This window comes from Tachypleus tridentatus, chromosome 7, assembly GCF_004210375.1.
Source record: "Tachypleus tridentatus isolate NWPU-2018 chromosome 7, ASM421037v1, whole genome shotgun sequence".
Lineage (NCBI taxonomy): Eukaryota > Metazoa > Arthropoda > Merostomata > Xiphosura > Limulidae > Tachypleus > Tachypleus tridentatus.
The window spans coordinates 45,192,038-45,217,852 of NC_134831.1; the positions used below are offsets into that span (position 1 = coordinate 45,192,038).

Consider the following 25,815-nt stretch of genomic DNA (forward strand, 5'->3'; position numbering starts at 1 on the left):
GCTAAATTAAAGACGGCTAGCGCAGATAGCCTTCGTGTAGCTTTGCGCGAAATTCAAACAAATTTTTAGGTTGCGTTAGTTGTTTAATGCGAATAACAAGGAAGTACGTGTGGCAAAATTACAGTATATATTCTAATTATTTTAAAACATGATTGTGTATTAAAGCAGAAATTTACACTTAGGTTTACTTTAACTAATATATCTCGATAGTACTTAATATTTTCTTGTCCGTTATGTTGAGAGTTATTTTATATCATTAATAAAAATATTCTTCGGAAGTACACACGTAAAAGGATGACTGGATCACAATATTTTTCAATGACGAATAAGGCTTCATGATGTTCTTGTTTGTTCATTTGAAAAATACTATTATTATAGAAAAATCATCTTCTAACTGAAACATACACATGATTCAGTAGTTTCAAACACTTATAATAAAATAATACTTTAATAATTATATTTTTTGTAATATACTACTATTAGGCATCTTTATCTAGTCTCTTGGGAATGAGGCCCATCATGGCCAGGTGGGTTAAGGGGTTCGACTCGTAAGCTGAGGATTTCGATCCGAATCCCGGTTGCACCAAACATACTCTCCCTTCCAGCCGTGGGAGCGTTATAACGTGACAATCAATTTCACTATTCGGTGGTAAAAGAGTAGCCCAAGAGTTGGCGGTGGGTGGTGATGACTAACTGCCTTCCCTCTAGTCTTACACTGCTAAATTAGGGACGGCTAGCGTAGATAGCCCTCGTGTAGCTTTGCGCGAAATTCAAAAACAAACAAACTCTTGGGAATGCTCGAATCTAGTGTGGCTAACACTATTTATACAAATTATGTTCTACCAGTATTTGTAATGATGCAAATCTAGTGTGGCTAACACTATTTATACAAGTTATATTCTAACAACATTTGTGATGGTGCGAATCTTGTGTGGCTGAAATGCTACCGTTATACACTCTTCTAAAAACTGAAAATCCTTAAAGGTGTGTGTTTATTGTATAGCAAAGCCACATCGGGCTATTTGCTGTGTACATCGATGGGAATCGAATCCTTTATTTTAGCGTATTAAATCTAAGGGATTATCGCTCTTCCACCAGGAAGACATTTTTAATGGAGTAGATGAAAATGTTATGTCTGAAAATATATGAGGCCTATTACTAATGTATTATGGGAAGTATAATTATAACCATTGTAAAGGCGTAACATAAAAATACTTCAATAAGGTACCGTAAGGTGACTTTCTTTTTTACTTTCTAAATACGATTAGTAAATATGTTACTTATTGGAAAGTTTTCGCTATTTCCGGTAGTTACTAATAAAAAATAAAATGTACTCAAATCCTGATGACATAAAACACACAGAGACCATGGCATATATTGTTTATTTTCTTCTTTGTAGCAAACACATATCATAATCAAAATATCAACTAATAAAAATATCTATTCTAATCAAACCACACAACTTTGTATTCATATACGCACATTAAAATGAAATTCAATGTTGTAAACTTGTCACAAAATAGTTTCGTTTCACTATCCCGTTTTATATTATTAAAACTTCTTGTTAATATTTTAGTTGTTTTTAGTATAAAATCTCTTATTTTGAGGAAGTACGTTAAAAAGGTTTTATGTTTTACAAAAAACTAGATTGAAAACCATTTGAAACTTCAGAAACTGTTTCCAACTTTACTATTTTTACATAATGGACTGAACTACCTTTTTAACGACACAAAATAATATGGTTTCATCTGTACGAATTGATCGTTTGTCTTGAAACACCGTGCACGTGCAGTCGTCGTTACTGCCGTGATGTAGACATGGATTTCATATATTTACATAACTGATCATTATAAGCAACTTGTACATTTCTAAACATTTAAAAACGATATATATGAATCTGTCATTTTAAAAATTTATATTTCACTCAGTGGATGAAAAAAAAACACTTAAATTTTACTTAATGAAAATATGGAATATTTATTGGTTCACTTTTAATAACATAGTTATGCCTTATAATTACAGTCACGTCCGAGAAATATTGCTATATGTGGTTTAACGACACTCTAAGATCAATTGTTTTCTATCGTAACTTTGGGCCGTTTAAAGTGTCCTTATATTCAACTAAGTCAGTTCCATTGTTCTGACAAAATAATTTAGTCTAATAACAAACCACGATCACATTCAGACACACACGCGTATTAGAATACACACAAGTGTATTAGAATACAAACATATTCTGAAAATTAGAGAGTTTACTTTGATAAAGTGACTACAAAAAAAAACAGAACAGATTTCTTATATTAAATTTTAAATTATTTTAAAAATCTAGATACATAAATAGTTTTGAGACAGTTATTTACACATCCATGAAAAATCTACTGATTTGCATACCGCGCTTTATATATTATTTTGTTAGCTTATAGATTAACAAACATTTAAGTAAGTGCTGTACTAGGTTATATGACGTTTTACTGCAATCTTGTGGTTACTTGTGTTGTTAAAATTGTACTTTATTGTCTCAAAGCAGAAATTACATTAAATTTTCGGCATTTTTCTCAACTGTAAAAAATTACATGTTAACACAATAATAAAAATTTCTTAACTTGAATAAAAAATGATCGTACGTAAATAAGTTAATCAACACAGAGTTGGTTTTTATAAATATTGTATGTAAATAATACAGTGGCGAATCGTGGTATTATAGCGACATGTTTAGCACTCCTATATTTGGTTCATGTTTGTTTAGTTGTATTTAAATGCAAAGCTCATAATGGTTTATCTGTGCTGTGCCCACCACTAGTTTATAAACCTGATTTTTAGCGTTTTAAGCACATAGCAAGTAAGTTCGAAAAAAGTCACTCTAACACTGTTCATAAGTCAGAAAACGGCGAAATTTGTTTTTGATGATGTCAATAAATGAGTTGGATGCAGAGATATAAAAAGCATTTTTGAATAGAAATGTTCGTAAAGCAGGGCTATTGAATGATGCAAGAGGAGCAAAGCGCACAAAATTTCTGACACAGGAGACTTCACTGTTATCTTTTAAAACAACAAAAAGGTGAACCGAAACTACACCTCAAACTCACCTTTATTCACAAAATTTGAGCTATTGCTCCAAAAGAGAACATTCTACCTCCTCCCCAGAAAAACCCAACAAAAACTACAACATCGCAATGAAGCCGAGTATAGCTCCTGGTAACAATTAATATAACAAACAGGGATTTTAGGGTGACGATAGCCCACAAGCTTCCAGTTACTCCTCAAAATCAAGGGTAGTTTCTGTGAGAAACATAGCCGAAGACCTTAAACCATATAGCAGACATGTTTGTACACATACCCGTCCCCGTCTTCCAATATAGCGTTAAGAGACTTTTGTACTTTTGGTTTGTTTACCACTATGTTTAGAAACCAAAGTATACGTATATTGGAATGTCGTGGTAAGTTTGTCTGGTTTAAGATTCACTTTACTTGCTTCATTGAAAATGTTAACATTAAGCAATACTTTGTAATCATGGCCATTTGGCCAGTGATAGACGAAATAGTTCTAAAGGCAATACAGAACAAAGAACACTGTTCTTACAAAATATATTCACTCATTCATGAAATATGACAATGCTGTTTGCAAAATCATAGTTTTGTGACGTGTTAACTGTTAAAGGAACTTTTATAAAAAAACTGATACCATTTAAGTTAATCTAAAGTAGTTAGATAAGTGAACAGTTTTTTTTTAATTTTGTACAATATTACCCCTGAATGTTTTATCAGCTGGTGAGAACTTCTATTCATAATACGATTCCTGAAACTTTTTCTAAAAAACCAAGTTGTTGGACAATTGACTTTTACATCTCTCTTTCTCTTTACACTTCCATGTCTCTCTAGTTCTCCCGCTCTCTAGATATTCTATATAAACAAAATAATCTGCTTGTTTGTCTGATGTTACAAATTGTTGTGAAGAACAAGGTGAATTGTATTCGATGAAATTTTGTAAAAGAACTTGGTTACACCCCGCAAAGCAGACACTTCAATTTTTATCCTCTTAACGCGGTAAATGTAAGTTCATATTAGTACAAATATCGGTAGAAAGCCGTTAAGCCTACTTGAAACAATATGTTGTTTTTGAGCAAAGCCACGTTCGGTTATATGCTGTATCCACAGTGGGAACTCGAACCGCAGATTCTAACATTATAAATCTGTAAATTTACCGCTTTCTCACTGGGGAACCACAAGACAAAAGTGATGTTTACTGCCGAACGTAACACGAGTACCTTTGGATTGGACGAGCGGTTCGTGTGCTACGGCTCATAATAGTAAAAAGTGTGGCCCAAGCCCTATATACATCGTAATTTTTAAGTCTGACATTGCCGCGTACATTTTGTTAGTACACACGTCTAACTACAAATGAATAAAAATGTATTATTAACGTAATCGTGCAAAACATTTCAATACAAACGAATAAAATACGTTATGCGTATATATATCATAGATTTTTTTCAGTAGCAAAAAGATATATATGGCAAATTTCAGAACTTTATTTTTACTTTTTGTATTAGATACTGTAAGTTGTTTTACTAGGCAGACCCCATAGGGAACATACAGTCTCTTATCATGCTGGAACTAAGTTTCGTTTCCGTTTCATTACTTTGCATTGCATGTTTAGAAGATTCAATATCATTGATATCAAACAAAATCCTGCCACCAAATAAACTGTAAAAAATATGCTTTGACGCAAACGCACTACGCTCGAGGAAGTAAGAGTACTGGAAATGTCTGGACCAATAGTAGTGAACATTACAAAGATAAAAAAGGTGGAATCTATAAGGGCCCATTCTTCTATTACGGAAATCACCGCGACTCCCAGTATGAAGTAAACGAGTAGCAAAATGAAAGAGAAAACAGTTGGCACGGCAAGGTCACGTGGCCACGTGATAGGACCACGACATGTTGAGGAATAGTTTCGGTTTTTTATGCTTACAGAACCACCTTCTGACTTTACAGCGTTCGGCCGCATTTGTTGCGTAATGTGCAATGTATTATTTGAGCTTGAAGTATCACCGCTACATCTGATTCCTTGTGTAGGCTTCGTTTTATCGATGATGTTTTTAAGAGACGACACAGTTGGCTTTCGGGTAACAACGCCACCTGTTGGTGAAGATGCACTTACATTAGAAGGATAGTTAGCTTCTGGGTCCTTTTCTTCTATTATATACCGTGTTTTCGTGATCCCTGAATCTTCTGCTCGGACCTTTCTATTCCCACGTGCTTCACATGCGCATATCCTGATGAAAAGAGCAATCCAAAGAGTGGCTAAAGAGGATCCAAGTTTAAATATCCACGCTATAGCGAGTGGTATTCCAATAGCTGTGTATATCATCAGTACTGACTGACTCCATTGCGAACCTAAAGCAGGCTCGTTTGATCCTGGAACAGAGATTCAAAGGAAGATTTCAATGAAAGTTGCTCTAACGATAAAATTATCCCTTCTGTTTCCTACTAAAACAAGTAATTAAAATATTTCAACATATGTGAAACAGTTAGTGACTATAATCTAACAGAAGTGTACTAGATACCCTAACTATTCATTTTTGGACTTTATATATGACTAAACCTATTTCAGTGATTAATATGCGTATGTCGCGTGCTACGTACAAATTTGTACATTACAGTAGCATTTTGAAGTGCACCATTAAACCTGACCACCCTTAGCAGAAACCACTCCAACCACGAGCAAATTAACACAAAACTAAATTTTTGAAGTTGGTTATATAACAGTAACTAGTGACACATTCAGTGTCTTAAGTGACAAAGCAGGTACAGAGATAACGATATGATCACATTACTTTTACTGATCTGTTACAGCTTCTTTCTCGGTAAGAAAGAACTGTTATACACTATTAACCAGATTCATTAATCCCTTATGCTAATACTACTAGAATTGCTTAAGAGGTTTGGTTGATAACCGTGTGAATGTTTCTTTACATTGTTATAACGTGAGCACCAACATCCAATAAATAATAATTCATACAGCACCTACTCTCACCTCCTGTTGTATTATCTTAAATATCGAGGCGTTTCTAAGCCATTAATTTCTCTTATAACACTCCTGCTGGTCTCAGCGGTAAGTTTGGTTTGAATTTCGCACAAAGGACTGAGTTTAATACACATTTAAACATTTTTGTCATAAATTTGCGTATAATAGTTTGCAGTAATACGGTTTATTTTCAACATGTAACAGTAAACCGTATAATGTATGTGTGTAGTTTAGCACAAAGCTACACAATGGGTTATCTGTGATCTGCCTACTACGGGTGTCGAAACCTGGTTTCTAGCATTGTACATCCGAAGAAATAAACTTGTTTTGTCGGTTCCATTTATCGAAACTTGAAAGTCAGGAGGAGGTGGAGTTTTTTACAGTGTTAAATGAGTAATTTTAAAGCTTAAGACATTTGTTGTGGAAGTATCTTTAGAATTACCATTTCTTTCCTTTATGTAAGTTAACCTCTCCTCTGTACGCGTTGAAGTTGTGACGCACTATTAACTATGTAGGAACGCTTTATATTCATTATGACGCTCTACTGGCGCCAAGGTTTCTGCGACTTCTGTATATAAGTTTATACTGGTTCACTGAAAAATGAAATACTGCTTATAACATAAAACAATTCGAGATTCGACCGTTGTGCAGATTAATTCAAGAAACAGAATATACAAACCTCTACACGACAGTGACGTATTTGTAGTTATTTACAGTTTTGGTGACGGATAAAAAGCAATTATTGCTTGCTTGTTAGAATTCGCTGAAAGCTACTCGATGGCTCTCTGCACTAAGAGTCCCTAATTTTTAAATTATAGGGGAGGTATCTAATTAACGGCACACCCTACCAACTTTTGGGTTACTATTAGCGGACCGAATATTCTGAGGAACCAACATCAGAGCATTTTTTTGGGGGAGAGGGGACGACGGGACACAAACCACAGACTCTCAGCATCACCGACCAGAACGTTAATCACTAGCTAGTTGCTGTTCTAAAATGAAATATCTACAGCAGTTGTTCTCAAATTCTTTAAGAAAAAAACCAAAACTTACTCATGATCACCTGTAAACCCATTCTACTCATGTTAACCTATAATCCCATTCTACTCATGTTTACCTATAATCCCATTCTACTCATGTTCACCTATAATCCCATTCTACTCATGTTCACCTATAATCCCGTAATACTCATGTTCACCTATAATCCCATTCTACTCATGTTTACCTATAATCCCATTCTACTCATGTTCACCTATAATCCCATTCTACTCATGTTCACCTATAATCCCATTCTACTCATGTTCACCTATAATCCCGTAATACTCATGTTCACCTATAATCCCATTCTACTCATGTTTACCTATAATCTCATTCTGCTCATGGTAACCTATAAACCCATTCTACTCGTGTTCACCTATAAACCCATTCTACTCATGTTTACCTATAAACCCATTCTACTCGTGTTTACCTATAAACCCATTCTACTCGTGTTTACCTATAAACCTATTCTACTCGTGTTTATCTATAAACCTATTCTACTCGTGTTCACCTATAAACCCATTCTACTCGTGTTCACCTATTATCCCATTCTACACAAGTTTACTTATAATCCCGTAATATTCATGTTCACCTATAATCTCATTCTACTCATGTTTACCTTTTAACCCATTCTACTCATGGTAACCTATAAACCCATTCAACTCGTGCTCATCTTCAGTATTAACATCTTTATCCACACAGTTATTATGTTGTAGTCTTCAGTAATAATGAGAGTACTTTAGGAGTAAAAGTAAAGCAGAATGTAATAATAAGTGAACCACACTATATCTGCTAAATCAACTTCTGAAGAAGCCTGTTGTACAATAGCAGTGCTCGTCAGACCAATTGGAATACAACAGACAAAATAGCAAGTAGTTTAGAGATTTTTAACATATCGATTTCATAAGGAACAATTGTTACGGTGTAAATTAGATTGGGCTGGTGAAATGCTTTATTATCAGTTTTATCTAACATTATTAAAACATAAATGTTCTATTTTATAATAATTTTAACCTTTGGTGATAATATTATAGAATAAAAACATTCTATTGCTGTCCACTTTAAGTGCTAGAATTGTTACAGTATTAAGGTCTCACAATGTATTCGTACTCTATTGTATACGGGAATCTTACTACTGCGAGGTCCGGCATGGCCAGGTGGTTAAGGAGCTCGACTCGTAATCTGAGGGTCGAGGATTCGAATACCCATCACACCGACCATGCCGTGGGAGCGTTATAGTGTGATGGTCAATCCTAATATTCGTTGGTAAAAGATTAGCCAAAGAATTGGCGGTGGGTGTTGATGACTCGCTGCCTTCCCTCTAGTCTTACACTGCTTAATTAGAGAGAGCTAGCGCAGATAGTCCTCGTGTAGCTTTGCGCAAAATTGAAAACAACTAACAACTTTACTACGACGTTTCACGAACATTAAACATACTGTCTATACAGTGTCGTACGAATAAAATACAAATATTTGAGTTGATCAAAATGTTTACATTTCAACGACTTAGCTTCAGCAGCGTGAAGTAATCTTTTAGTCGAGTCGTAAGAGCGCCATTTCTTATTTACACTGACAAGCAACCAGAGGTCTATTTAATGACGTTGCCAGGTGATTTGTTTTCTTCTGAATTCATTCGTATTTCAAGAAATAATGTAAATTACCAATGTAATGAAGGGAAAGTATAAATATTGAACAAAACAACCAGTGTTTATTAGACTGAAATATAATATTGTTGCTCTGTCAGTACAAACTGGTTACACCACGCCATCATCTCATCACCTCTTGTTAGCTAATGTTTTGTCATAGAGTACAGCGTGACTTTTTGGTGTTGTGGAAATTATTTGTTTTATTGGCAAAGCAGTTTATACATTTAAACTGTTAACAGGAATAAAGATTCACAACAGTTTACTACTTAAGATAAAACGCTGAATTGTATATGATCAATAGTATATAAAAACAGACAGTAATAAATAAAATTATTCTTTTAAATAAGAAGCAAACAACATTAATGTTTTCACGTGAAAATTGTCAACGTAGTAAAAAAAATATTTTACTCAAAAAAACGTTTATGGACATAGGTAATCTTTATTAGTAAACAAAAATATAAAAATGAAATTAAGTATTGGTAATTTCTAATAATGGCACAGGTAATAATGTCTCCGATGATAATTACTTCGATAACAATGTGTACGATAATAAAGATTCCGATAATAATGCCTCCAGTATTGGTTTTTTTTTAATTTCGCGCAAAGCTACACGAGGGCTATCTGCGCTAGCTGTCCCTAATTTAGCAGTGCAAGACTAGAGGGAAGGCAGCTAATCATCACCACCCACTGCCAACTCTTGGGCTACTCTTTTACCAACGAATAGTGGAATTGACCATCACTTTATAACGCTTTAATGGCTGAAAGTGCGAGCGTGTTTGTTGTGAGAAGGATTCCAACCCGCAACCCTCAGATTACGAGTCGAGTGCCTTAACCATCTGGCTATGCTTGGCCTGTCTTCAGTAATAACAAGAGTTGTAATATTTTAAGTGGTAATAATCTTTCCAACAATAATATAACTGGTAATAACGTTTCGAATAGTAATAAGAAAGTATTGTATCCAATAATAACGGCACCGGTAATAATAAGTCTGGTAATAATGAGTCTGGTAATAATAAGTCTGGTAATAATAAGTCTGGTAATAATGAGTCTGGTAATAATAAGTCTGGTAATAAAGCTTCGATAACAACAACAGTGATAAGTATAGGGGAATTGATAGAATTCCTCATCCTCAAAGATGTGGAAATAGGTTTCAGAATCAATGTATTTCTCGTGTATATTTGTTGTAGAGGTTTTACCGTTTGTTAAAAAAAATCCCAGTTTGTTACTATTATAAAAATGGTTAACCTTCAGAGTGCCCTTGACCAAATAATAATAAATTTGTCCTCGGGTGGCACTCAAATAAAAAATTAGCTATACAATTCACACACAGAGAGAGATACGAGTGAAAACAGTGGTCCTGCTTGGATAATAAAGTTTCCAAAAATAATCACATGGTAGTAATGAGTCATATCAACAACAAAATATCATGTTCAAATCATAAACATGATTTTTTTCATTTCACTTATTTGTTGTAGTTTTTACCGTCGCATATTCCCTCTGGATTCTTTATTACTATTTTTGTATGCTATTAATGTATTAAACTATCCCTTGAAACTTTAAATGGTAAAAAAAAGGCTTAAGATATTATTACTTTAGTTCGATAGTTGTGTTAGTACTAATTACTTGAACCATCCATGGTTTCTCAGAAGCAGCTATATGGGCTTAAAACGTTAAAAGTCGGGTTATTGATAAATATTTTAAAAACTCCTAGTCGTTTAAACCTCGACTTCACTTCATGAAAATTTGGATGGTTGGCCACGCAGAGCCCAAGCGCTACCTATGCATGATCTTAAATAACCTTTTCAGTATAGAGATAAAATTCCAAGGTTATTCTTAACCTAGAGATTACATAAGATAAGAATTTTTATGGAAGGACCCAGGAATATTGTAAACGCAACAGCAGGAAATGAAACTGACCTATCCTAGCCTCATTTCTGACCTAAATATCTTATCAGTTGTTTAGAACGCGTTACAGAGTCGCCTTTAGTCGATTTATTTGAAAATTTCCTTCTAGTAAATATTTTTACTGTTCCTGTCTAACTGAATGCTTATAATCACCTATGGTAGTCAAGAGAGAAACACTGAAGAAAGTGGCATCTGTGAAACTCCATTTTGTTTGAGCATTTTGTTGGTATCCTCGACGGTAGGCTCTCAAGAGGTCTCTCTCGAAGACGTCCAAATAGTGGAACACGGTTCGAGCCCACGTGTCTTCGTAAGGGCGAACTTGTCGCAGCTCGGTTGCAAGAAGAATTGCTGTATCATTTTTCCATTTAGAAACTTTAGAATTATAGGAAAGCTCATGGGAAGATTCTAGGGAGGAGAAGAGAAATCCACCAAGTATGCTGTAAAGAACCAGAAAAACAGTCAAAAGTACAAGAGAAAAACAGTTTTTACAACGGTATTTTAAGGATAGAGGGCGCTGTTGTACATTGTGCGATTTAGTGACGTGCTGAATTCTGTTTGATACATGATTTGTTAGTAAGTGTGATGTATGGTTACTGTCGTGTACGTTAGAGAGGTGGAGATTTTCCTTCGTTGTTTTGGGATCACATTGAACACTAGATGGCACTGGTGCTTCAGGAGGGAGGGTTGAGAGGACGTGTTGCTCCTTTTCTTTTGTCTCTTCTTCCATAACAAACAGCTCAACTCAGTCCATACGTTTCTGAAATAAAACACATAGAATATGAGGGTTAAGTGTACTTACCTACTAATTTTGTTTAAAAATATGAATGATAATACCACAAATTATGTTTGAACAAATTAAAAATAAGAGTTTTTTTTTCTGACTTTAATGACTAGACTTTCCTAACTTCCTTCCTCCCCTAACTTAAACTCGCAACAGAAATTTTGTCTGTAATAATACTTGCTATATTATGAACCACAAAAAACGTTCAACACACATTAAATAGAATGATTAATAGTTGTACGTCATTCAAAATAAACTAAATGTAAGGCGCTATTCAGATTTTCCCAAATATTTTATATCTGGAAGAACGTAAAAACAAAATTAATATTTAATGTTCTTATTCGCTCAATTGAAACAAAACAACGAAACATCATGTGACGTTAAAACGTGAAAAGGCAAAACGAGCTTTTTATGTTATATATCATTCGATAGGTTGTTAATAGAACATTAATAGCGAGGAAAAAAGGGTGTACAAACATATATATTTCTACTGTTCTTATCTAACAAGGAGCTGGCATGCCTTAGTGATGGCACACTCGACTCCTAATCTGGGTGTTGCAGGTTCGAATCTCCATCACACTAAATATATTCACCTTTTCAGCCGTGGGGACATTGAAAAGTTTCAGTTAATCCCGCTAGTTGTTGGTAAAAAGAGCAGCCCAAGAGTTGACGATGGGTGGTAACGATTAGCTGTCTTCCTTCCACTATTAAATCAGGATCGGTTAGCGAAGACAGCCCTCGCGTAGCTGTGTGCGAAATTCAGACAAACCAAAACGATAAATCTATCTGTAGAGGTCAAGAGAGAGAAACTGAAAAAGATGGTGCCAATATAACTCCGTTTCGTCTGAACAACTGAGTCGTTTCGTGGATTGGTATTCTTTACAGCAGGGCTAGTTTGTTGTGAAATTTTCGTTATTTAACATATATAAAGTTTGAACCTCAAAATATGTGTCAAAAACAAAGGCACGTGTGACAATTCCTGGGTTGCAATTTCATATTTGTGTATAGATTCTATATAAACACGGTTTACTACCGACTACTAACAAAACACGTGTTTCATACGAGAACGAAATCTTAGAGTCATATCACTTGGCGATATCGACTAGAACAGTTCACCTGCTCCTTGAACAGGGAAACGTTATTGGTTAAGAAAATAAGTTGATATTGTTTCCATGGAAACCCCTAATGGGTATTTCACTTATTCATGCCTATACACGCTATGTTACAGAAGAATACTAATTAAAATATTCAAGTACTCTTTTTAACATTAACGCTGCGGTTAGTAATATGTTTGTTTCTTGTAAGGGCTACATTAATACGCTTCCGATTTTAGATCGCCGCAGCCATATGATATTATGATTTGTTACCCTTGCCCGAGTATAGTAATGATTAATGTTAGAACTCCCGGCATGGCCAAGCGTGTTAAGGCGTGCGACTTGTAATCTGAGGGTCGCGGGTTCGCCTCCCGGTCGCGCCAAACATGCTCGCCCTTTCAACCATTATTCGTTGGTAAAAGAGTAGCCCAAGAGTTGGCGGTGGGTGGTGATGACTAGCTGCCTTCCCTCTAGTCTTACTAAATTAGGGACGGCTAGCACAGATAGCCCTCGAGTAGCTTTGTACGAAATTCAAAAACAAACAATCCATACAACTGGTCTAACTTCAAAACATGTGGCAAATACACAAACAAAAGTTTCTCTTTCCGTCAGAATTTTAAAAAATTCCGGTGTAAACTTTTAGATTATTTCAGATAGCATAAAAAAATAAATCGTAGCATCAATGTTTCATATTATTCAATGCCTGCTTGAACATGACGAGCAAAGAACAAATTGAACTTTTTTATTCACACAATAATAGTTAATTATAAGCACAAAAATAAGTGTCATTTAAAGCAAGGCTCAGACGCGTTTACTCTTTTTTATTCTTGTCGGTTTTTTATGGTGTAAACGTCTTTTATATTTTGGCGAAACATGATTATACTTAATTATGTTTGTCATGAGATATTAATATTAGGCCTATTATATCTTTAACACTACATTCTTCATTCAGTCACTTATGGTTTTTCAAGAAGACTACAGGGTGGCCCGTAAGTCCCTACCCATCCATATGTTATTATAAACAACGTTATAATACTAATGATGAGTTGAAGGCAGCTGTTACCGCGGCATTTGGAACAATAGCACCTGCTATGTTGAGGAAAATGTCTCACAAAACATGGCGTCGCATAATATTATGCAGCGAGACTGAGGGACAGCACACAGATACACTGGATACATAAGATATATGGATGGGTAGGGCCTTACGGGCCACTCTGCATAATAAATAATATATAAAGTCCGTTGAGTGGGGTTCTTTGCAGCTCTTGTTGCGGTAAGATTTTGAACTGCAGAGGGTGTAAGTGCAGAAAACGAATTGTTTACTCAGTAGCTAGTAGCTTTCGCTAAATATAACGTAATTTAAAGAGAAAACACGTGACTGTGGAAAGTGGCGTTCGAACTAAACCTAAGTCAATAAATAATTCAAATATTTTCTTCCACTCCCTGTTCTAAATTTGTACAGATTTAAACGAACCACTGTGTAAACATTTTACGTGAAATATACAGCGGTAACGGACAAATCACAACAAATTTATCCTTCGAAAGATTTTTTTTGCACGACACCGATCTCCTGGAACGCCAACTACGCCTACCATTTTGCGCGTGTTGGAAACTTTTACAAATATATTAAAAACATGAGATTTTAAAAATCTGTTATTATTTTTAGAAAGGCTAAACTAGTGGTTTTCAAAGTACAGTCGCCAGCCATGTGGTCCACGAACTAATTCAAAATGCAAGTGGCAGCAAAATATTTTTTTATTTTCTCTTTTGCTGTGGCAAGCGAAAGGGGGTGGATAAAAACCGATAGAGTTTCATACTCACTGTAATAAAGGATGATGAAAGAACAGGTGACAATGAATCTGTGTATCGAACGGGCCACTATAGATAAGAAAATATATTAAAACCTTTGCATCGCTATCAGGGTCAATGTTAACGTTCTCACAGTTCCAAAGCGCTGAGTATTCTATGTGGCAACATGTCGCGCGCCACGAACCATCGGAAACGCAGTTTGAGGGTTCTAATTCTACGATGCCACGCCCTGTCTATTTATGCAAGTCACGTGAATAAATTCTGACAGCAGAAGTCCTGTGAAAACTGTAAGATTTAACGGTTAGCTGTGGATCGAAAGTTAAAAGGTTCTAATACTGATATGTTGCTGAACAGACTTTGCATTTTCAACCATGGAGAATGGAATGACGGTTGGGGGAAGCTATAACTGTAACAGTGAATCCTTCTTTGCTTTTGGTTAATAGTTCAATGAAGGCGGTTCTGATATGATGATTGGTTGTTTTTCTCATGGCTAGAAGCTCAAAATTAAAAGGTTTCGAATTGACCGTTCAGGTTTAAGATATTAATTACGTTTCCGCTACTACAATTTTTAATTACAGACATAGACACACACACACAAACATAAATATGTGTATATGTATAATTTAGGGACATCTGGTGTCAGAGTTTATCATAAGTTATATTTCCAATCATTTCTCTGTTTGAACATAAACGGTTTACAGTAATTCCCCTTTAAAACCACAGGAATTCCTCCTAGGTATGTTATAATCTTCTGTAAGTATACATAGTTTTGTTTTCTTGTCTCTAACGGACATTTTTGGTTTGTACATTTCCTTTTCTAATTTTATCATTGTTGATTCAACATTTCAATACAACATTCTAATCCATCCCATGTACAAAATTTCTCTGGACAGCCCATTCAAAGAAAACAAAATGAAATGTCATTACAAACGTTTTTATTAAGTACAGTAAGCGGGAATTTCTACTCTTATATATCGTTGCCTTTTTATTTAAAATATTCACCTATGAAACTTTTTTATTTTATTGTAATAATTTAGTAATACCATAGAAACTGAGTTCAAATTCTGCTATTATTTTATGATTGTTTGAAACTACACACCTGCCATACCCTATACGTATATTTAATTTCCAGAAAACCTATCGTTAAATAGCCTTAACTGTAAACGTAAGGCTGGTCAATAGCGTCCACCGCTAACTCTCGGGATACTTTAAATGCACCCACAGCCTATAATTTCGGAAAGCAACGGGACTCGGAACATTCACCCTGTGATTCACGGTCCGACAGCAACCTACTAGGCTACGCCTGGCTCAAAGATAATTTTGTGACATTAACGAAAAAGTTCTTTGGAAATGCAGTATGATTCCACTAAATTTTTCAAGTTAAGAGAATAAGAAACAGTCAAATAGTATTTACACTAATAGTAGTAGTTGTTGTTGTTTTTGGAATTTCGCACAAAGCTACTCGAGGGCTATCTGTGCTAGCCGTCCCTAATTTAGTAGTGTAAGACTAGAGGGAAGGCAGCTAGTCATCACCACCCACCGCCAACTCTTGGGCTACTCTTTTACCAACGAATAGTGGGATTGACCGTCACATTATAACGTCCTCACGGCTGGGAGGGCGAGCATGTTTAGCGCGACGCGGGCGCGAACCCGCGGATTACGAGTCGCACGCCTTACGCGCTTGGCCATGCCGGGCCCACACTAATAGTAATCATTGCTTTATATTTTTATCTATTTTACATCGACTCAACATGATTGGTAAATATATAAAACTTTTTAACACCAAGCATCAGTGAGAACTTTTATAAAGAATTTTAATGTGTGATAATGAAAGTCGTTATAAATTAAATCTAATATCTGCCCTTCCTAATAATTGTACAGACTTACAACGCTAAACTCAAAGAATTGATTCCCCTTAGTCGGCAGAGCTCAGACATTTTATTGTGCAGCCTCTGGTGAACAAAGCTCAGATAGTTTAATGTGTGACCTCTGATGCACACAGCTGAGATAGTTTGTGTGCCCTCTGGTGAACAAAGTTCAGACAGTTTAATCTGTGACCTCTGATGCACACAGCTGAGATAGTTTATTGTGTGCCCTCTGGTGGGCAGAGCTCCAATAGTTTATTATGTGCCCTCTGCTGGATAGAGCTTAGATAGTTTATTGTGTTGCTTTGAGCTAAAACAAACACTTAAATTCATCTTGTTTGGCTTGACATGAGTTGTTACCATATCAAGGCTGAGGGTAACGTATCGGTAGCGACTTTACTCTATTTTACCCTATAGCGTAAAAGGTGATAATAATTCCACACAACTGGATAATGGTAAATAAAACAGCTTGCGACTGTATTCTTAATTGGTCACCTCATTGAACATGTTATTATTGCACACTATTGTAACTGTTTATTTATCTTAACTAAAATGTTATAGAAAATCAGAATTTGTTTCGTGACACATCACTTGTAATTCATTATCGTGCCTTAAATATTATTTGGGAAGCACTGGTCTAGGAGTTATTTGCTTCTAAACAGATCTTTTATAGAAATAAAGCTAGACTGTAACAGATATACTATTATACATTTATTTTAATATCGATGTTTGTGTAAGTGAAATTTATATTTAAAAATGCGCGTAAATTATACTGATAAATGTGTATTGCGAAAATCCCATCTATTCACTAACTTTATAGAAGATTCTCGAATGTAAGGATCAGCAATGTACAATGTATGTACAATACTAGTGAGTGCCAGTATTGTTGTTAACTGAACTTTCCAGAACCTCGCCTTATAGTTTATAAACCGACGTGCTAAGAGACAGTATATATATATATATATGTTGGTTCCATACAGGTGGTATAATATAAACTTCGGAAGCTACAACGGCGGTTAATACTTATTAATCGGGAAACTAAAGATATATGATCAGGAACTTTATAGATTTCAAACATTACAAACCGTTTAACTTCAATGAATTAACTTCGGATGTTAGTATTTCAACAAGAACATTGTAAAACTTCAGCGGAAAAACTCACATGCGAGGCAGCTAGCTAGCTTTTCCTTAAGTAATGTGTGCCTACGTATCAACACAGAATTAATTTGCTCATCGTAAGCCGTTGATAAAATATTTAGTTCCAGACCAAATAGAAGACTCAGTATTGTTTGTAAAACTTTTATACTTAAATGAATATCTGTAATAACAGTTATTATAAAGCGTATTACTGTTTGTATATTAAAGTATACGTGTGTTAAGAAGTGAAAATTGTGTATATCAAGCTTGTTGACATATATCACAAAGTTGATACACATTGACATTCCATTAACTTATAAATAAAAATAAAACTTTCCGGCTATTTGAAATCGTAATATGTAATATAATAAATCGCAGACTCGTCTGAGATAAATTATAATACGTAACAAGACGTATGTATAAGTTTGAGGTTGGATGTACTTTTGATATTCAGATAACAAAAACATTATTGCAACACCACAAAAAATTCTTATATTAGTACATTTCTTTCTTGGGCTTTACTTTTTAAATGAACGATTTTCAATCTCTTTAGCCTGTAACATATAGTTAACAACCAATCAAAAGCCGAATCCAAATATAAGCAAATCAATAATAAATGGAATCCCAGATGTACTCTAACAATGTGGTTTCATTTATTTCACTGATATTTATCAATTATTCAATATTAAAGTTTATGGACAACACCATGCAAGATTGTCGAACTATCTATAAACAAGTCTGGCGAATTTGGTTGAAGATGATAAAAAATGAACGTCTTATTCTATCTACTTTTATTTTGCCTAATGACGTTGGGTTAGAAGCGATATCTCACTATAGAAATCTGTTCAGTTACAAACCACACACTGAAGAAAAACCCAGAAAAATAACACGTTCAACATCCGTCGACAAAGAGACATTTCCTGCGGAAAATGCAAAACAGGAAACGGAAGTACGACTGAGAACAACTTCAACACTTTATCTTTAAACTGTTCAACAATTTTTGTTTGTTTGTTTTTAATTTCGCTCACATCTACACGAGTACTATCTGAGCTAGCCGTCTCTAATTTAGCAGTGTAAGACTAGAGGAAAGGCAGATAGTCATCACCATCCACCGCCAACTCTAGAGCTACTCTTTAACCAACGAATAGTGGGATTGACTGATACTTATAACGTCCCCTGATTTTAATATTGTAAATCCATAAACTTACTGCTGTGCCATCAGAGGGCGGCATCTTTTGTTAATAACGTTGAACGTTTTGCATCTATTTAGATTCATTGGCAAATGAATAGGAAATATTATAAAGTTAAGATTTTGTTTCTCTCGAGTGCTAACTCTCTGGAAAAAAAAAATTAAGTTTCGTGTATTCGCCCTAAATTACACAAGGACTATCTGAGCAAAGTGTGCGTGTTTTCTTATAGCAAAGCCAAATCGGGCTATTTACTGAGCCCACCGAGGGGAATCGAACCCCTGATTTTAAGCGTTGTAAATCCGTAGACATACCGCTGTACTAGCGGGGTCCTCTGAGCATTGTCATGTACAATTTTAGAACTGGCAAACCAGAGGGAAGGCAGCTGGTCAGTAGCTCTAATCGTCAGCTCTTGAGCTACTCAAACCCAATACCTATGTTTCAGTGGCAGGCTTGAGGGCTAACAAAGTTAACATTCAGATTGTGATTTCATAACACGGTTAATATACCGCGTAGCTTCGCGCTTAAAAGAAACAAACATCTTAATTAATGGGATAATGAGATTTAACTGCAACTTCTATAATATACCTACGACATTACATTGTGGGGCGAAACTTCAGCCAAGAACCATTTGATGTGCTGACCGGTATGCTAACGAACAGGCTTCGTCCGGTCTCTCATGAAGAGAAAAAAGATACTAAAATAACACATTACAGTTTTATGATGTAATTAAACGACAGAATGAAAAAAAAAACACGTAAATATATTAATACATATACACACATGCACGCATAAGTTACTGAAACGATAGTTGATAAATGCAAGAAGTTACTAAACATATGTTCAAGTACACTTCATAATTAAATTTGTATCGGTTATTTGTCGTACCATATCAGTTGCACTCAGATAACGCATTATATAACTCAGATTAAGCTGGGAATCCACACTTAGCTTAATAACTGAGTTGTGAAAGAAGACTGTTCGCTTCCTTTCACCCAGTTTAAAAGTTTATTCAGTTATCTGGGTAAGTAACAATCAAACGTTTGTCTGATTTCTCGTTCCGTACCAAACGAATAAAGGCTCATTTTACTTTTGAGGTGTCGCTAGACACTAGCACATTGGGCCTGCACCCTTATCCTATTTGACATTATTCTGAATCGTCAGTTTGTGACTTGAAAAATGAGACGAGAAAACAATGATACTCGAACACAAAATTCCCACGCCTGTGGGCCCAAGCTCCGAATCTTTCGAGCACTTAACAACGTCTCTGGCCAAACCTCGCCAGTAGAGTGTTTTTTTTTTCCCCCCCATAGTAAAACCACGTCAGGCTATCTGCTGTGTTCGCTGACTGGAATTGAGCCGCTGATTTTAGTGTTCTTCCACCAGGGAACCTCGCCAGAATACGTAAAGTGAGATGTTAGGCAATAAACGAAAGAAACATTTTTTTTTAATTTTATTTTTTACTGGAGATAAAGTCGTATGTTTTGAATGTAAAATCCAATCCAATCCGTGTTCTGATTTTGGAATGAAAGAGAAAACAACTGATAGATAACAATAAAAACATTTTTTGAGACTTCGAAATGTTACACATCGAAATAGCTTTTAGTCACTTAAGTCACTGTCACAGTGAAAAATAAACTCATCTCCTAGTACTAACTTTATCGGCCCGGCATGGCCAGGTGGTTAGGACGCTCGACTCGTAATCTGAGGGTCCCTGTTACACCAAACTTACTCACCCTTCCAGTCCTGAGGTCGTTATAATAAATTGTTAATCGTATTATTCGGGGGGGGGGGATAAACGAGTATTCCAAGAGTTGACAATGGGTGGTGATGAATGATAAATTAGGAGAGGCTAGCGCAGATATCCCTCGAGTAACTTTGTCCGAAATTCAAAAACAAACAAACAACAAAATTTATTTCTAGGCGTATGATTAAAAAAAAAGAAAGGACATGTTAATACTTTCTTATTCATATTGAAATGGTGGCATCAGATTTCAATCTCACGTGGCAATGTTCTACGGCAGTGCTTCTCAACCATTTCCTATATCATTCATCACTACAGCTCGTCCACTCCAGTTTTAAAAAGACAAAATATTAGTAAATTAAAATGCAAAATTCGTACTATTACTTATATCTATACATCAGACCACAACTAGAATGAATACAACAAAACCACGAGCACAAATTAAATGCATTTAGCAAACTACAACTAGAATAACTAATAATAACTAATGGTTTATTTGCTCTTGAATTTATTGTATAATATTCTTTCACTATGGCACTGATCTCATTAACCACTGGATGAACCAATTCAACCAGATGGGAAGCACTGCTCTAAAAAACAGCTCCTGTGTCCATAACCAGGAAAAAAACGTAATAAAGCTGTTTCATTTAACTAAACAAAATTTAATTGATCCGGGATTAAAGAATTCTTTTATTTTTATAGGGGAAAAATAGCAGGAAACGCCTAGTCTATTATTTGGATATATTTTTTGGTTTTTGTTAGGGCGCTCTATTCGCAATTTGCGGGTCATGCAATCGAAATTTCATCACCGAATATGCTCGCCTTTTCAGCCGTGGAACGTTACGATGTTATGGTCAATCCGCTATTCGTTAGTACAGAGTAGTATAAGGGCTAACAATTCGTGGTGTTGCCCAGCTGCCTTTTCTCTAGTTTATAACTTCAAAAATTGGGACGAGTTGCACAGATGGCCTTCTAGTAGTTTTGGGTGAAACTCAACAAATAAATAAACTAAAGGTTTTATCTGCTATCATACAAAGAGTCTGGGAAACGTTGGTCGTATCTTCGAAATTGTGACTGGAATAATAAGTGATTAAAGTCAGCGACACCAGCTATAACTTCTTAAAGAAAAAAAATATATGCGTTTTTGATAAATTTTTAAGACCAGTTTACGGTACACTTATATGTGTACCCATCATATTACACACTGCCACTAAAAAACGTCCAGGGGCTCAAATGTTCAGAAACGAGCATTATTTTTACTAAAGTTGTAATTCGCGTTACTTTTTAAACTCTCAAACTGTGTTTATATTTGTTTAATTGGATTATTAAAGAAATACACACTATTACTCATATCGTGCATATAGCTCTAACTCACCTGTATCTTATCTATTAAAGGTACTTCAGCTGGTTTTCAACAAAAGAAGCGTGCAAGTGGGCTTCATGAAGTAACGATGAATGTACCACGAAGCGCTACTGTGACCACTTAAGTTAGGTGTAGCGGTCGATCAAAGTGTCGTCATTGGCGGTAGTGGTCACGTTGTCACAAGGATAAGGGGAAATAGACTTTACCTACGCTCTCATTCCATGCCATTATAATTTATAGATCAGATATTAGACTAAACACCACCTACCGTCAAATTATTTTGAGTATTTTGGTAGCTATGCTGGTACAAATATAGTTTTGTAAATGTATATAAGAAAAGACGTATTAAGTGTAAAGTTATTGTTTTTTAACCTACGAGGGTATTTTAAGTTGAAACTTGTTCGTTTGTATTTAAGCACAAAGTTAAACAAAGGGTTATCTGTGCTCTGCTCACCACGGCTATCGAAACTTGGGTTTTAGCAGACATAGCGCTTTACCACTGGGAACAAATAGAAGCAAAAAAATACAGTCTAAAGACGAATAAAAAGGTCACGGGTGTGTCCTACCTCTTAAGGCAAAAATCGAAGGTCTCGAAGTGTGTTTGATAGAAACTTCCACGCAAGTAAATTATCATTAGGATTTGTCTCTTTCTGAATTTCGCACCAAGCTACACGAGGGCTATCTGCGCTAGTCGTCCCTAATTTAGGAGTGTAAGACTAGAGAGAAGGCAGCTAGTCATCACCACTCACCGCCAACTCTTGGGCTACTCTTTTGCTAGTGAATAGTGGTACTGATTGTCACATTATAATGCCCCCATGGCTGAAAGAGAGAGCATGTTTGGTGTGACGGAGATTCGAACCTGTGACCCTCAGATTACGAGTCCAGCACCCTAACCACCTGGCCGTGTCGGGTCTATCACTAAGGACGCTTCAGGTAACTCTACTTTGTCCTGTTCTTGAAAGATAGCACTTGCATTTGAAAAAAGTTAAGAAAAAGTACCTTTACAGTCCATATAAAAATAAAACATATATTTTATTTTATATTTACCTGAAATGTAACGGTAGAATTTTATTAACTTTTATCACAATATCTAAATGCCTCCAGTATACATTACAAATTTTGAAAGACAAAAAAAAAATTCCATTTCAAGGAAACATATAGTCAAGTTAGTTCTCGATAAAAGATACATCAGGTCAGAATACTCTGTCCTGTGCATCATTTAGACTTTTGCACTTCAGGGAAACGTGCATCTCAGTTAGTTTCCACTAAAGATGTTTCATAGGGGCCCGGCATGGCCTAGCGCGTTAAGGCGTGCGCTTCGTAATCTGAGGGTCGCGGTTTCGCGCCCGAGTCGCGCCAAACATGCTCACCCTCCCAGCCGTGGGGGCGTTATAAAGTGACGGTCAATCCCACTATTCGTTGGTAAAGAGTAGCCCAAGAGTTGGCAGTGGGTGGTGATGACTAGCTGCCTTCCCTCTAGTCTTACACTGCTAAATTATGGACGGCTGGCACAGATAGCCCTCGAGTAGCTTTGTGCGAAATTCCAAAACAAACGTCTTCATAAGCGCACAGAAACCCGAGTGTGCAAGGCCTCCAAGTCTCAACGTATTGTAAAAAAATTATTGTGACAGGTGCATTTCAGGGAAGTTTAAAGTTAATTTCCCTCCAAATCCGGCATCTGAAACTAGGTAGAGATTTACAAAACATATTAAAACAAAGTGAAAGGGAAGTACTAAACAAGAAATATTTTTTATACTGGGTTTAATTAAAATATAAGTATTTACTCATGAGTTTCACGTTAGATAATTTGTTTCTACCAGGAATGGCACTATTCCATTAAAATAATTTTTACATTTGGCATGCATGTTTACGAAGCTGCTTTACAACCTGTATGTGACCCAGTAGAAAAAATATTACGGCCCGATAATGGACCATTCGCGGTTCTTTTCCCGGTGGAATAGCGTTAAGTCTTCGAATTTACAACGCTAGTACTGGAGGTTCGATTCCCATCACTGGACACAGCAAATAGCCGAATGCGGCTTTGCTTTAAAAAAACAAACTCAGACACTCCTCTCATAGTGCAGTGGTTGTGAATGGCTTTCTGCAGTTATAATTCTACTTTAAATGGCGCTATAGCAGTGATAAAATTAATGTCTATAGTATTTAATTTTTGCATTATAAGCCAAATATTTCATATAGATAAGTGTTTATTATCTAGCTGCTTAAATATACTTGAAAGGGCAATCAATTTAGGAATAATTTAGCCTTAGCTCTACGTTTTAAATTATAGCACAAATTTAGAGAAACGTTAATTAGAAACTAACAACTTCTTCATTATAGCTTTCATATCACGAGAGCATGTATTATGCTCAGTTCTTCCATCTCACCTGTTTCGGTGACTTATTTTCAGTTCTGTACAGTCCTGGTTCTCCATGAATAATTAATCTTCAGAAATTCATCTTCATGGGTTCCTGGGAATATTGACAATCGACTGTTTTTAATGAGGTCTGACTTTTTACACTCAGCAATTTATACAACTGTAGTCAGGTAAGAGGTCTATCGGTCAATTAAAAAAGAAAGGGGGGGACTCGCACTCAGGTTTATATAAAATGTTGGCAACGCCATCTTCTGGCAATTTATATGATTACTCCCCTGGCAGTAATGAAGTTCGAAAAATCACTACTAAATTCTCCTTTTATAAATTTATATATATATATGTTTACGGGTCATGTTTTCATATATCAAAGTTTAAAATAAAATTCCTCATAGTTCAAATTACGACGTGGGGAAACATTGAAATATAACTTTAAAGAAGACAAATAATGATTTATAAACATAATGAAAATAATTTTATATAGAAAACGCACTACATATTTCACAAAACATTTGTCTGTGTATGTGAAAAAGACAGTTCGGTTGAAACTTGTAGTATCTTCTCTAAATAAAATAATTTTCACAAAGTTTAGACACCGGTATTTGTGAAGTTACTACTGAATTAGATTAGTGTGTCTGTACATAAGTAAAATAAACCTTAGTAAAAGATGGAGATACTTAAAGAAATGTTACCCAGGCATTAATAAGGATTACCATCTGTCAGAGCTGACTATGTGCAAGTCTCACGTATGAAACATATATATATATATTTACCGTCTTGAGCTAGTTATGAGCCCAAATCCGTACAACAGGCTGTTTGAACTCTCATCATCACAGTGGTTGCATGGTGGTGGTGATCTTGATTCCACACATGATCTGCATAAGTAAAAAATTACTTTACCGTCACTTCTAAAAGGTAAAGTTGTATGATAAAGCTTCCATGGATCTAGAAGTTCGCATTTTATAAACCCAAAATATTTTTTATGTTAGAGAAATTTGTTGTTATGGTGGTAAGATGGTAAGAATTAGATACTCACTGTATGTGTTCGTCCCTGAATATAGTGACGTAAAGTCCATGTACTTGATTTTTTATTTTTCCTGTATATCGTACATATATCCTCTCTGTCCATGAGAGGTAACTCGTACATCTGGCCAGGAAACTATGGTGTGGTCTCTAAAGAAATTTTTCAAGTTTGAATCATTACATTTTATTTGATTAAATTAATGTACCAAAACTGATATGACTTTATAACTCAGAGATTTGAATTGTTGGTGTCTTTCTAAAGTACATTTCCTAACAAACCATATGGACCTATTTAGAACTACGTTCTATATACCAAAATCATAACACGTATTGCCCCATCGTAGAACATCCTTAGAATATACTTTCCTCGTTACAGAAACTGTTTATTTTATTATTCACAGTTTGTTTCTCACCATCATATATTATAACCACTGGATACGTACTTTGCTATAGTTGTTGGATGTGAAGTATCCTTGGTTGAGTATGAGAGTTATTGATCGTGGTGGTATAAAATAGTTGCAGTATACAAACACGCTTGCAGAAACAATAGTCGTGTACCTGAATGGATGTACATAACAGGTTGCGAGAAACTCTTCAGCACCATCAAAGTCTGTTTATGTTTGAGCTACAATATTTAAAAAAAATATATATAACTTTTAACAAAACTTAAATGTAATAACTCTCAACAAATTTTATGAGTCAACAATACTAACATTATTTTTAACCCGTTCATCTCTTCTTGAAAGTCAAAGATATACTTTTTCTCTGGTCACTGACTTGACAGTCCATTACTTTTCGTCTTGCAAGTGCTGACACGGTGT

The 25,815-nt window shown here is 35.4% G+C and overlaps 1 protein-coding gene and 1 long non-coding RNA gene across 9 annotated transcripts; both read right to left on the minus strand.

Moving 5' to 3' along the window:
* Nucleotides 1-1,363: 1,363 nt before the first annotated feature.
* LOC143255571 (uncharacterized) lies at nucleotides 1,364-24,181 on the minus strand. Of its 8 annotated transcripts, none has more exons than XM_076511431.1 (4): nucleotides 23,985-24,181; nucleotides 11,992-12,144; nucleotides 10,771-11,374; nucleotides 1,364-5,418 (listed from the first exon to the last, which is right to left on the minus strand). In XM_076511431.1, exons 3-4 carry the CDS (start codon nucleotides 11,342-11,344, stop codon nucleotides 4,604-4,606), a joined length of 1,389 nt encoding a protein of 462 aa, XP_076367546.1. In that variant the 5' UTR covers nucleotides 11,345-11,374; nucleotides 11,992-12,144; nucleotides 23,985-24,181; the 3' UTR covers nucleotides 1,364-4,603. The 8 variants fall into 8 exon arrangements, with proteins under 8 accessions (XP_076367546.1, XP_076367549.1, XP_076367547.1 ...); XM_076511434.1 differs by lacking the exon at nucleotides 11,992-12,144 and adding an exon at nucleotides 20,451-20,560; XM_076511432.1 differs by lacking the exon at nucleotides 23,985-24,181 and adding an exon at nucleotides 21,610-21,778.
* Nucleotides 24,182-24,743: 562 nt separating this feature from the next.
* LOC143257984 (uncharacterized) lies at nucleotides 24,744-25,612 on the minus strand. Its single transcript, XR_013032068.1, has 3 exons — nucleotides 25,438-25,612; nucleotides 25,008-25,144; nucleotides 24,744-24,846 (listed from the first exon to the last, which is right to left on the minus strand). It is a non-coding gene; the product is annotated as an uncharacterized LOC143257984 (long non-coding RNA).
* Nucleotides 25,613-25,815: the final 203 nt, after the last annotated feature.

Bases quoted from the DNA above. Each gene is read 5' to 3' on its own strand.
- LOC143255571 (XM_076511427.1), bottom strand. From the start codon at position 11,344: ATGGAAGAAGAGACAAAAGAAAAGGAGCAACACGTCCTCTCAACCCTC. The intron at 5,419-10,770 runs GTGATTATAAGC...TCTCTGTTCCAG, and splicing joins TTCTCTCTTGACTACCATAG to GATCAAACGAGCCTGCTTTA.